Raw genomic sequence first — 14,129 nt, 5'->3', positions numbered from 1 at the left:
TTCAGAGGGCTCAATGTTGCTCATCAATAACAAAATAACTATTTGGTGAAGATGGGTCAGTTCAATTAATTTGGGAGAGTTTAGGAAATTATTTGATAAAATTGAGGGCAGAGGGATAGGTCAAAATAATAATAAAATAAAGCCGAGCCATGAGGGAATAGTGTAAAAGAATCACTAAATTTTCTATGTAAATCGACATTTTTTATGTTAAATTCATCAATTTTCTTGACTCAATCGATTTATTCCTCTGCCCCCTTTTCAACAATTTTTTTATGAATATTTTAAGAAATTTGTATGAGAAATACATTTTCATATGTTTAAAGAAATTTTAGTAGAAAAGAGAAATAAAGGTTCTCTATCAACTTTTCGAAAAGGTAAATATAAAGGTCAGTATGTCTCATGAAAGAAGAGATGTGCAGTTGCACATAGGTGTTGAGTTTTTCATGTTCTTAGCTTGTATTTTTAGCAATATTTGTGTTTTCTCATAATAATCACCAAAAATTTATGCACTTTCAACAAGAATACCTTATGTACTTTTGACATGAGTGTGTTTTCTAGTAGTAATATTTGATTGCATGGAAAGTGATTTTCCATGGAATTTGAAATCCATGAAAAAATAGTGATGAAAAATAGGTAGGGTTGGAAAATCAAATTCCATTGTTTAATTTTACTTAGATAAAATCATGAAAAAAATATGAGAAAAAATAAGAAGAGAAGATGAAGAGGAAAAGGGATGGGGGAAGATGTGGTGGCGGCGATGGTGGCGGTGGAGGTAAGTGAAGAAGAATAAGAGAGAACATGATGGTGATAGTGGCGGTGGCGGCGACATAGGTAAGTGAGGAAGATGGAGAGAAAATGTGGTGGTGGCGGAGGAGGTCACTACCTCAAAAAAACTAAAATTCGGCATTAATATAGTGTTAAATTCGGCAATCCAAGTCTCACGTTTATTTGGGCCGCCCAAAACCTCCAGTTAAACCCAACAAAATAATTCATGAGTAATTCGACGGGCTAAGCCCAACGAACCATCAGATTTATTTCTCTTCTAACAAGAAGCCCAACAAAATAATTCGACGGGCTAAGCCCAACGAACCACCAGATTTATTTCTCTTTTTAACAAAATAAAAAATCTGAGAATTTTCATTGAAGAACACCGAAGCTCACATTCGATCTGTTGTTCATTGAAAACTCAAAGCCATTGGAGAACACCGAAGAATACCAAACGAAAACTGACATTCGATCTCTTGTTCCATCGAAAACTCACAGAGGCATTGGAGAACACCGAACGAAAATTCACATTCGATCTCCTGTTTCATCGACAACTCACATTCGATCTCCTATTTCGATCGAAAACTCACACTCGATCTCCTATACATCGAAAACTCACATTCGATCTCCTGTTTCGATCGAAAACTCACAGATCCCTGTATCGATATCCTGTTTTGATCGAAAACTCACAAATCCCTCAATCTCCTATTTCGAGAATTTTCGAACGATCTCTCACTCTCACTCTCACTCTACGCCTTTGTCTCCAATCGCTCACGTCCCTCAAATCGAAGAACACCTAGCTCTTTTCACTTCGTCGATGAACTTTTGATCTCTCGGAGCTCAAATCAAAGTTCAAGTCGAAACACTAAGAACTGAAGATCACAAACCCTAAAAAAATCACTCTAGATCTCTCTTCTTCGTCTGAGGTATTGCTTCATTTCTTTTGATTTTTTTTCTTTATTGTTAATCTGTTGATACATTGCTTTCTGATTTTGTTTCTTTGTTGTTAATCTGTTGATACATTGCCTTCTAGTTTTCAATGAAAAATGGTAGCTATTTCAATTGAATAATCTTATTGAGTTAAATTATGTTTTGTAGAGAGCTTGGTGTCTGAAATTTTTGCATCTTTGTTAGTCTGTTTATTTCCATAGTGTGACTTTTGTCATCATTTTTAGGCTACTTCAAGAGTTTGTTGACCAACATGGAAGTGAGTTGGAAGTGATATATACCTTGTCTGGTTGGTTAAAAAACAACGCTTCAATCTACCATATACAGCTTGTTTCCAAACTTATGCTTGAAGGTCAGATTATGTGGCTAAACGAAACACAATGCTTCTATTAGTGTTGATTCTAATTCTTTTGTGTAGAAAGGAGTAACTTTTGCATCCATCTTATAATTTTAATGACTATTAAGCATTTCTTTGTAGAAATATGGTTTCAAGCATTATTAATAGAATTTTCATGATACTCTTGCTTTGTTTTATTTTGGACTTCCCTAGTTATCCTTCTGATGTACCTCCCCAATGAATGCTAGTAGACTTAATTTGGTGTGCTCTCGAGGTCGTGACTTCGAATCTTTATGTCCTTTACTTAAAAGGTGGTTACTTAATTGACTTCACTTGACAAGGTGGAATGGTGCATCCAATCCGAGGATTAGTCATGTTGGATAAGATTAGATAGGACAAAGCACAACAAATCAAATAGGGTCGGTCCATTACCACTGATTATCTCGTTACAAACAAAAATAATTAAAAATACTCCAAAATAGAAACTGGTTCCTAACTTTTAATCCATTTTACATGTCCAAGAACTCAAATAATTGAAAAAACTTGAAGTGTGTCCTTCCTGGTATGGCTCTTGGGACCTCTGCTTAACTTTTTATGTGCTTGTTGATGCTATTGTGACATTAACAAAGGAATGAGTAGAACTTTATTATCAGTACATTGCCATCTTGAAGTGAGACTAACTCAGGTGTAGTTCTTATCCCTTATGTGCAGAAATCAAAAAAGAATTTGAAGATAATTGTTCAATTTAGGTCTATAGTGTGCAAGCATGCATCCCAAAGGATCCTGTAGTGATATGGAATGCTGAATTTGTACAGGCAGAAGAGCTCTTTAATCAACCCTCCGCGGTTGATAATTGCTTGAGAGACAACAGGTCCGATGTTTATTCTATTTTTTATTTGTTTCTTACTACCTTTGGCATTGCTAAGTGTACCATTTTGATGAGGATAAGTGAGAAATCGATATGTTTGCGGCATTATCATGAGGAATATCCCACTAATATTAGAATTTTCTTTTGAAAAGTAAAACATAGGGATATTTTTAACTATATTTTAATTTCTGATTTTACTTAATAAACATGTACAGGATATCTTATTATTGCTTTTTAGTGTTTTTATTGTTTTGATTTTCCTGTGATATTCACAAAAATAAGATCTTAGGAAAAAGTTAGTGCACCCCTTGATTTTTTTTGATAGATAAAGGAAAATTTTATTAAAGAGAAGAAAAGAGGGGCGGGGGTGATGCAGGACAAAATCTAGACCCAAAAAAGTGGAAATCTAAATAACAGAAATTTGGGTTGATTTTGATGAAGTCACTAACTTGTTTTTTATTTTTGGCTGTTTACATTTCAGAATGTATCCTAAAAAATAATGTCATTTTCTCATCATGGTCCACGGGCTGTTTGCAGTCTTTTGGTAGCTAGCCTCAGAGGTACTCTACCAGCAACATTACTGTATGTACATATACATGTTTCAATGTGTTTAAACTTGTAACTCCCTCAAACTAAAAATAGTATTAGAGAAACCATGCTGAAGTAGCCAAGTAAATGAAATGGAAAGGGACCCATAGCTTGGTTGGTTTGACACATTGTGTAATACATTGTGGTATCAACACTCACGGACTTTTACCTTCGTTCTATTTAATAACTTATAAAGTAGCATATGTAGGATGGAACATACCAACCAACTTTTAGAAATTATTCTTTTGATGTGGCAAAAAGCTCACTGGGTTTTAATTAGTTCAAGGTGTTTACTATTTGAATTGTATGTCTTAGATATTGGTGGAAGTGGTTTTTTCTTATAGAAGTGTGGAAAATATTTCCATGTTCACGTGGCTTCTTATTTATGGATCTTCCAATCTTGAACTCTGCAATTCCAGTTATCAAAGTATATCTCATAAACTGTTACTTATATTTATTATTTCTTCCTTGTATTATCTGCATTTGACACTCTGTCATAAGAACCCAAGCCATGAATGTTGCAGACCAAGGGCAAGGGCAGACATATATAAATCTCTTCTCAATAAAAATATAATGTCGTTCATCCTCTTGGCCCCTGCAGTTCTATTTGTGGATGGTTTCAAGTTTACTCCCTCATGTCTATAGTTTGCTATCTTGAATATTGAAGACAAGTGCATAAAGGCTCTTCAGATGGCTCAAGTTGATCATGATAAAGTGGACCTAATCCTTATGTGTACATCTACGCCAGAGGATCTTTTTGGCAGTGCTCCTCAGATCCAGAGATCACTGGGTAGTAAAACAAGTCCTTTGGCCTATGACATTACAGTTGTATGTAGTGGGTTAGTGCTGTGCCTAGTCTCAGCTACTTGTCATATAAGAGGCGGTGGGTTTAAAAATGTTTTAGTAATTGATGTTGATTCTCTTTCCCAATATGTTTGTTGAACAGGTAAAGGAACCTGTATTCTCTTTGGTGATGTTGCTGGTGTTGTAGTAGTACAGGCTTGCAATGGCATCAATTGATTCAGGTATGCATATGAGCATGTTTGAATTGTGAGTTATAGTTTGGTTGACACATTGTGAAAAAACTTTGAGGTCATGGGTTCAAACCTCAGAGTTGGGATTGTCCAATATGTATGAATTTTAAACTGTAGCTAATTGAGGTGAATTATCCTTTTAGACTATTTACGTTGATAATTAATTATAGATCTACGTTCATAAGAGGCTTTGGTTCATAAGAGGCTTTGGATTAGAGGATTAGAATTGTTTGGGTGGTGTGCATATAGAGATGATGAGTCATGTACCCAGCCCCCACCTGTAGGAGATCCAAATAGGTTCAGACAAAGTCCGAATTTGGTTTTTATGAGTTTGAGATATGCTTAAGGTCCTTACTATTCATTTATAACATTGAAAGTCTAAAACACTTGATAACTTGTTCCCTTCCCACACCAACCAAGACTCACTTGACCTGTTTTGAGTCCTTTGTTATCATATTTCAATGCTAGGCCTTAATCTTCTGTTCTTAGAGTAAAACTTATGGCATAGATCACAATGAATGGCAAAAGTATAGCTGACCCAGGTGCTCTGAAGAAGAGTAAAGAGGTCACAATGACGACCACCCACTTCACACTAGAATTATAGTCATTGTACATATGTATATATGTATCTCTAATGGAAAGGAAATATACATGTATATATAACAATAAAACAGAACAAGAGACTCCATTTGGTGGTTAATACATTGCTTTTGAAACTAATGAATTAGTAGTTATATAATTTCTTTAAGAAATATCTAAAATGCATATATAATAATAAAATAGATACTCATGTAGAGGTTTTTTTGGGATTTCGCTCTTTGAGATTTGTGTACTTTCTTTGTGTACTTTATTTATCCCAAAATAAGCCTATATTTACCATTATGATATATCATTTAATTTGCAAGGAACAAGAGGAATTGTTTAGAGGGCAATTCACTACGTCTTTAATTTGGCTAGGCAAGCGATGATTAGTAGTTGTTTACGTGTGATGGTTTTTTGTCAAGTAAATGTTTGTCTCATTGTTTCCGACGTTAATATGAATGTATTATAACTTCTGGATCCTGTTTTTTTTTTTTTTTGATTTACTAATATGAATGTATTGTACCTTGTACACTGGCCAGCCAAATTGAAGGAATGGGCTTCATATGCTGTGCCTGATGAAGAAGACTTCGAAGAGTTGGACATGGAGTCAACATGCGCTGGAATGGAGAAACATTTGGATATGGGGATATGTAAGTCCATTGGTGTGAGCAATTTCTCTTGTAGAAAGATCGAACGGCTGTTAGAACATGCATCGGTCACACCAGCCTTGAATTAGGTACCATCGACTCCATGGGTTACTATGATCGATTCATACATCATCATCATCATCATCTTGTGAAGGATCTAACACCGAAGTCAGTTTTGGAGTTAATGAATGTGAACATATATTGTGATGATAGAACAGTGAAGAGCACTGACAAAGGAGCAGGAATGTGCAGTTGCTTGCATTCACGAACAAGAGAGTATCCCTGGACTTATCAACTTCCTTCAAGCCTCTCATTCAAACAAAGATAGCCCAATCTCAGTGTATGCTCTCCACCTTGTTGAACTCAATGGTGCAAATGCCATGTTTATAACTCATGACAGCCATCTTAGATCTTCCAGTATGCCCGCTCCAACTTCATGGTAAAGGCCTCGAAGATCTATGAGCAAACACATAATCACTATGGCAGCATTCAGGCATTCACAGCTGTGTCCCCTTTCAACACGATGTACCGTGATATTTGTGAACTTGCACTAGAAAAAAAGGCATCACTCATTATTGTTCCCTTCCACAAGCCAGGATGGAGAGACTATACTCAATATAATGCATCTCACATGGTGAATTCTAGCCTCCTAGCCAATGCACCTTGTTCGGTTGGAATCCTTGTTGATCAAAACCCACACATGAATGTTCTGCCCCATTCCTTGGCCTCCTCAATGAACCATGTTGCTGTTATTTTCATGGGTGGAGCAGAATCTCGGGAAGCGCTGTCCTATGCAGATTTCATTGCTAGGAAGTCGAGCACTAGCCTCACTATGGTACAGTTCCTTTTGGCTGATAACATCAACAACAACTATGATGATGAGAAGGAGATGAAGTTAGATGATGAATTTGTGGGACAGTTCATGATGAAACACTAGTGATTGATAGAATCAATTTTCAATTTTGTTGATTGTTAAAAACATGCTGATATTATCCCATTTATGTCATCAAACAAACATGAGTATTTCATGGAAAATCATTGTTTTTACACAGGTATAATATACAGGGATTTGAAACGTGAAAATGTATTACCTCCAGCGAGTTCCAGATTAGGCGAGTTCTAGCTGGGGACCTAATGTGTTTTTTTAAAAGGAATACCCTATAGCGACGGTCGGCGACCGTAGCTAAAGGCTTATATATAAATATATATAATATTTTTTCAATAAAATACCCTATAGTGACGGCCAATAGCAGCTGTCGCTATAAGTATGTACTTGTGACAGGTTTTTCCTCTATAGCGACGGTCGGAGACCGTCGCTATATCCCTAAATTCTATGATTTTTAACTGTCGAATATTTTTTCGACAAGGCCAAATTCGATGGGCCAATTCGACGGTCGAGACTGTCGAATGGTCCCATAATTCGACGATTTTGGATCGTCGAATTTTGAAAATTTTCACGTAGTGGGTGAGGGATGGAAAAGAAGAAAGAGAGAGAGAGAGTGAGAGAGAAAGTGGCCATAGATGGTGATGATAGACATGGCGACGGTGATAACGATTACAACGAGGTTAGTGTAATGGTGGTCGTAGGAAAGAAGAAGATATGAGTGGGGAAGAATGGGCGATGGAAAATATGGATGAATTTCACTTTTCCACCCATATAGGTGGGAAAGTGAAATTCATGTTTTGGTAGACTTTTTTATTGGGGTGGAAAATGAATTTCCATTTCTATGTGCAATTAAACAGTTGAAAAATGTCATTTTCCATAGAAATTGATTTTCCACCCTATTTTCCATGTGCAATCAAACATACCTTTAGTGTATTATAGAAAACAATGTAATACAATGTATTGTGATACATCAATCATATTTGAAGATCAAATTAAATAATTAAAGTTTAGGATTAGATTTAATTGTAATATCAGATTTGGTAAAATTGTTATTGTAGAGACGATTCTGGGTTTACCTCTATCAACTCTACTCTGCAACTCTGATGAATACTCTTTGCTTGTCCATTCGTTTGGTGGTACCAGCCAATAATTTTATGATGCCCAAGTTAGATTAAAAAAAAAAAGAAATAATTAGTTCTCAAATTTGCCAGTCGCCAAAAGAACCTTCCCATCTCGATCTCTCTTCCTCTTATAAGATTTTCATCAATCCCCTCATAATAGGAATTCTCTCATTGATTCCTTCAATCAAGGGATCTGATCATGAAAAACCCCTTATCCAAAAGGAAACTTGATCATTTAAGAAGGAATAGATTTTACTTTGACAATTATTCCTAGATTCTTGGGATCTATAATTCAAATTAAGAGGTCAAAGGATATATCAAGATCTATGCATGCTAATCAAACTTTGCCCTGGATGTATCAAGATCTATCATTCCTAGATTTGTTGTCAGAGCAAACATCTAGCTTCACCTTGATCTGTAGCTGAGTAGGGTTGGGCTGCTTGCGTACCACTTACTTAGAGCGGATGTCATTCTGATATTCTCTGACTTTCAACAGGATCTAGACATGTGTAAGTTTAGATGAGTTACAACCTTTACCCTCTCCAATTATTGTTATTATTATTAATATTATTTTCTATTGGATATATATAAACCCCTTCTTAGGTCCAAAATTGATGTTTTCTAAATTGTGTTCCTATCTCAGCTGTTCCTCACACATCATTGTCCAACCTCACTCGACTCTATAAAAGTTGTTTTCAGTATGAAACATCACATTTCACTTAGATGCATGGAAAGAAATGGACCCCATACTGGTAGGTATGAATGAACTCTGTCCAAGATTTCATATGGGTTGATTAAATCCGATCCGGCTCCAAATCCAGATCCGGCTCAGTGGTTTATCTCTTTCAACTATCCTGACATTAATTCTATCTCTCTCTCTCCATAAAACAAACAGTATTATATAATGGGGGGGGAAGAATCACGGATGTTCATCCATAAAATACTCGTCGTGGAGTGAAGAGGATTTTGCTCTTTCTCAAACAAAGACAAAATTTTCAAAAAGAGAATCACTCGATTTCTCATTAGAGTGGAGGGATATAGAAGATTAGAGGGTACGTACAGTGAGCTCGTGACTTTGGTGCATGAGATTCCTATCTTTGGCACACACGTGATTCTTTTTTCTCTAAGTTGACAAAATTCCACTACTATTAATGAATGGAAATGTTACTTGGATATGCGTAAAGCACAAGTTTCTCTAATTTGGGACACATCGAAGTGAGTTGTAGCCAACTTGCAATATAATTTAAAAAAGTATAATTTTCCATCTAAATGTTATAAATTGGATGTCATGTACTACATGAAAATTAAAAGAGGTAAATTCGACATCAAGGTTTGTCAAATTTATCTCTTTCTTCACGTAATCTTAATAAGATAATTTAACTTTACTTACAAAATTTAGAGATTAAAAGGAAAAAATTGTAAGGTAAATAGTAAGATTAATTGTACTTACGACACAATTTGGATTGGAAAGAGATGCTAAGATGGATGTGTGAAAGAAATTAGAAATGATCGCATTTGTGAATAATGTGATAACTCTAATAGATGAGCAACAATAAGTTAAGAAAACTTAGCATTTGACAAAACATGCAAGAAGACATTTGAGGGTACAATTTTCATCTAGCCGGCCACATGGTATCATCCTATGGATGCAAGTGACACCTTAGATCATCATCAACAAAGTCTTATCCCAAAAAGATTGTAGGTCAATTGAATGTGGGATGTTCCTAAACTCAATTCTTTAAATTCATGTCTTTTATTAATTCAAGTGTGTTTGTATATAATCTAACTCTCTTAGTTTATGCTCTATTTTGTCTTTTTATCATAGTTTTAGAGTTTTGAATTTACATATTCACTCTAAATGAAGTTATTATAATTATTATGAAAATCTAAGTATTTATACTTTTTAGAACACTTGACTAATCCTCGAGGCACATGCAATCTCCCCTTCCACATGCACTAAGTAATTTGTGGGGGATATTCTAGAAGGTGGCTCCTCAGGGTGGATTCGAACTCAAGACCTCCACTTCTTGAGACATGGTATTAGGCATCTCACCAACCCTTCGATTGTTAAATGGAGTTATTATTGATTTTTATTACATACGACAACAAGATACCAATTGATCAAACTTGGCACCCTGGATGAAAAAAGAAATTGAAAATAAGTTAGGCCAAATATATTTAGATTTAGATATTGTTTTAATTGGGAATGCATGGAATCTGCTAAATTCATTAATTTTGAGGTGTTTATTTTATAGGTGTAATTTAATAGAACTATTTTGGTGCATGTACACCCACACTTTTTAAATCCTATACTTGTTGTGGTCTTATCCTCCACAGCATTACATTCTAAAGTCATGGAACAAATCACTAAAACTTCTCTCATTATCACTCTCTCTTCACTCCAATTCGTCTCACCTCACCCAAACCAACACCTTCATGGAAGATCAATCACCACCACCATCTCCTCATCCTCCTCGACCACCCCCACCTCATCATCTAAAAACCTATAAACTTACAGCATCTTCAATATCGTACACTAAGTGCACCACCACCTTTCTCTTCAAACCTTGCACTTCATCTACACCCACTTGCATCCTCAAAGACGTCTCCTTCACTGCCTACCCCTCGCAGATCCTCGCCCTTGTCGGACCCAGTGGTGCCGGAAAATCAACCCTCCTCGACATATTGGCGGCACGTACTTCCCCCACAAATGGGTCTCTTCTCCTCAATTACTCCCCTCTCAACCCTTCCTCATACCGAAAACTCTCGGCATATGTACCTCAACACGATGCATCCCTCCCATTACTAACAGTCTCCGAGACCTTCATCTTTGCCGCACGCCTCCTCATCCCCACCACCACTCAAATTTCCTCAATTGTGGATTCTCTCCTCACCGAACTCCGCCTGTCCCACCTTGCCAACACCCGCCTTGCGTGTGGCCTATCGGGTGGTGAACGTCGACGTGTATCAATAGGCCTTAGCCTTCTCCATGACCCGGCTGTGTTACTTCTCGACGAGCCCACGTCAGGTCTCGATAGCACATCGGCCTATAACGTAATGCAGACTCTCCGATCGATCGCTGAGTCCCGCCAGCGGACTATAGTCCTCTCCATACACCAACCTAGCTTCAAAATCCTTTCCACCATTGATAATGTTCTCCTACTATCAAAAGGCATGGTTGTACACCATGGTTCACTTTCTTCCCTTCAGTCATTCTTACTCTCCAATGGATTCACAGTCCCTCCACAACTCAATGCCCTAGAATACTCCTTGGAGATATTAAATCAGCTTCATGAGGATAAACCCATTGCACCACAATCACTCCCTCATCGTCATCATAAAAAAACTTCCTCGAGATCTCCATCAGATGATGATACAAGAGAGATCAGATATAAGAGTTCAAGAATCCATGAAATCTTCATTCTTTCCTGCAGGTTTTGGAAGATAATCTATAGAACAAAACAACTTCTCTTAACAAACACTTTAGAAGCTTTTTTAGTAGGTGTTGTCTTGGGTACTATTTACATTCATGTTGGGTTTGACAAGCAAGGAATGGAGAAGAGATTCGGTCTCTTTGCCTTCACTCTAACTTTTCTTCTCTCTTCAACAACTGAAACTCTACCAATCTTCATTAATGAGAGACCAATTCTACTAAGAGAAACTTCAAGTGGTGTTTACAGGCTCTCATCTCATCTTATAGCCAACACACTAGTTTTCTTTCCTTACTTGCTATCAATCGCACTAATTTACTCTCTTTCTGTTTACTTCTTGGTGGGTCTTTGTGCTACTTGGCAAGCTTTTGCTTACTTTGTATTAGTTATATGGATTGTGCTTCTCATGGCTAATTCTTTTGTGTTGTTCTTGAGCTCTCTTGCTCCGAATTACGTCACGGGTACGTCGCTTGTAACAATATTTCTCGGCGCTTTCTTTCTCTTCTCTGGCTACTTCATCTCACAAGATAGCATGCCTAAGTATTGGCTCTTCATGCACTTCTTCTCAATGTACAAGTATGCTCTCGATTCTCTTCTCATCAATGAGTATTCTTGCCTTCATTCAAGGTGTTTGATATGGTTCGAAGAGAACAAGGAGTGTATGATCACTGGTGGTGATGTGTTGGTGAAGAAAGGACTCCATGAGAGGCAAAGGTGGACCAATATATATATTTTGATTGGGTTTTTTGTGTTCTATCGCGTTCTTTGTTTGATGGTTCTGATCAGAAGAGCATCAAAATCGAAGAAATGAAGTCTTATGTGATTATTATCCCCCATCCCATCTTTAAATTTTCTTTAATGGGTACTTGATTCCATGGGTTTAGCAAGCTTTGAAGCTCGTGTAATGGGTGTTGAGGTTTCATTTGGTTTGATGTCCTTTCTCTTTTTCCTCTTTTTGATGAATATTTGAAAAGTTCAATAAATTAAAATAAGATATTTGTGTTAATTTTGTTAACGGATTTTATTCTAATTTGTTTTTTTGTTTCCATATTCTTAATTATCCTCATAAACCATGACAGCAACGTTGGGCATGACCCTGAATGCTACGTGGCAGACTCTTTGGGCCGACAAAAGCATTGGCAAACTCTCCATCTCCTCTCTCTTTCTGTTGGAAATAAGGAACACAAAGATTTAGATTGATCTCAGCCATGCATGCAATATTGGAAAGTTTTAAAAATGTGTTTGGCTAATTTAAAAACTATCTTAAGGAATAAGGATTACTCCTTCAAATGGGGCGTTAGTCATTTTTACTGACAATGGTTTTTTTTCATAAATATTTCAAGAAATGTATTCTTTTTTTTTTTTTTCCTTGTGATCAATTAAAAAAGAAAATTTATTATCATTATTTAATGGTATTTTTATGAACAATATTTTGAAATTTTGTGATAATTATAAAAATGTAAAATTCTCTAATAATTACAAAAATTTTTGGTATTTCTGTAATGTTGACAAAGTTATCACTTAAAATTGACAATTTGATAATATTTTATCAATATTATATGATAGTTGTGTCAACACATGTAATATTGTCGATATTTTTTAAATTTTTAATAATTAATTTTATTGAACATATATAAACAAATTGTCATAATCTAACTATCCCATGTGACAAACTCAATCAACTACCTTGACGTGAAAAATTCACAATCAAAGATTTACGCTTCTCAATATACATAATTACACTTCTCCATAAATTAAAAAAATGTATCCTAAGAAAATCATATATACTGAAGAGCATAGATCAATGATTTTCGAACTTGTCAAGTTAGATAGTTGATTGAATTCGCCACATAAGATAGTCAGATTATCGTGACTGCTAAATATAGTAATCAATTTTGATAGGTCCCATTGCCATGGGAACTTTTACTAACAATCACATAGTTAAAGACAAATTGTGTGTAATTCTTTGGTGATTTACATAAAAATTTTGGTGATTTACATAAAAATTAATGCGTCAAGCAATAGCAATTCTCTTAATTTTCCACTCACAAATATTTTATTATTATTTTTATGCATAGGCTTAACCCATGACTGTTGTCGTAATCAATAGCTCCCTAGCACCCAATATGTGTCAGGTGGCAATTTTTAGACTGTAGGGCCTAGGTTTGTCCTTCTCCATGCATGTCTCATTGATCTAACCAAGGTGCCAGTCCTTATTCAATGTAGTTGTCGGATCCTGTTTTGTTTGTTTCTTCGATTGAAATCAGTGCAGACTCACGGGTTGATATTTTTCTAACACGTGAACTGATTCGTAGAGTAGGAGGAAATGATTGCAATCTACATCAAATAATATCGATGCTTGAAATGGTTAATATTCATTTTATACTATATAAATATTATTTAAAATAAAAATATTTAGATTTATAAAAATTATTTAAATTGGTTTTAAAAAACATAATTTGAACTGAAATAAGTATTGAGATTTTTAAGTCTTGTCCATTATCGAGATCAAGTCGTGTCGAATGAATTTTTCGATACATTTGAGTTCGTCTAACTCAATAATGAGACAAACGAACCAAGATTTTTAATTCTCGTGGCATACATTTGACTTGTCTATCTATCTTGTTGGTGGACGATACCGAGATGTATCGGACAAGTCACCTTTATATCAGGTGAGATTTAAAATCATCTATGCCAAAGGCAAATTCGAACACAATTATTTGGATTTGTTGGGCAATGGATCCATCATTTAGGTTCGACTAGTAAATTGTTTGAGCCTACATATGCAAGATATAGATCCCAACTTTTTGACATTCATACCATTGGGGAGCCTTCAGAATTGGTCCTATTATAAATTTGAAATTTTCTTCCATGCCATACCAACTTTTGTTTTTGAAGCCCTATTATTATTATTATTATTTA

General features: G+C 35.7%; 1 protein-coding gene across 1 annotated transcript; it reads left to right on the top strand.

Annotated features, from left to right (window-relative positions):
• The first annotated feature begins 10,077 nt into the window (after positions 1-10,077).
• On the top strand, positions 10,078-12,213 carry ABCG8 (ABC-2 type transporter family protein). Its single transcript, XM_086419366.1, has one exon. It carries the CDS (start codon positions 10,213-10,215, stop codon positions 12,016-12,018), a length of 1,806 nt encoding a protein of 601 aa, XP_086275492.1. The 5' UTR covers positions 10,078-10,212; the 3' UTR covers positions 12,019-12,213.
• Positions 12,214-14,129: the final 1,916 nt, after the last annotated feature.

Source organism: Akebia trifoliata, chromosome 12 (assembly GCF_017979445.1).
Source record: "Akebia trifoliata isolate Shusen 1 chromosome 12, ASM1797944v1, whole genome shotgun sequence".
Lineage (NCBI taxonomy): Eukaryota > Viridiplantae > Streptophyta > Magnoliopsida > Ranunculales > Lardizabalaceae > Akebia > Akebia trifoliata.
Note: the sequence above shows the minus strand (reverse complement) of the source record. Positions and strands in the feature narration are given on the sequence as shown.

Bases quoted from the DNA above. Each gene is read 5' to 3' on its own strand.
- ABCG8 (XM_086419366.1), top strand. From the start codon at position 10,213: ATGGAAGATCAATCACCACCACCATCTCCTCATCCTCCTCGACCACCC.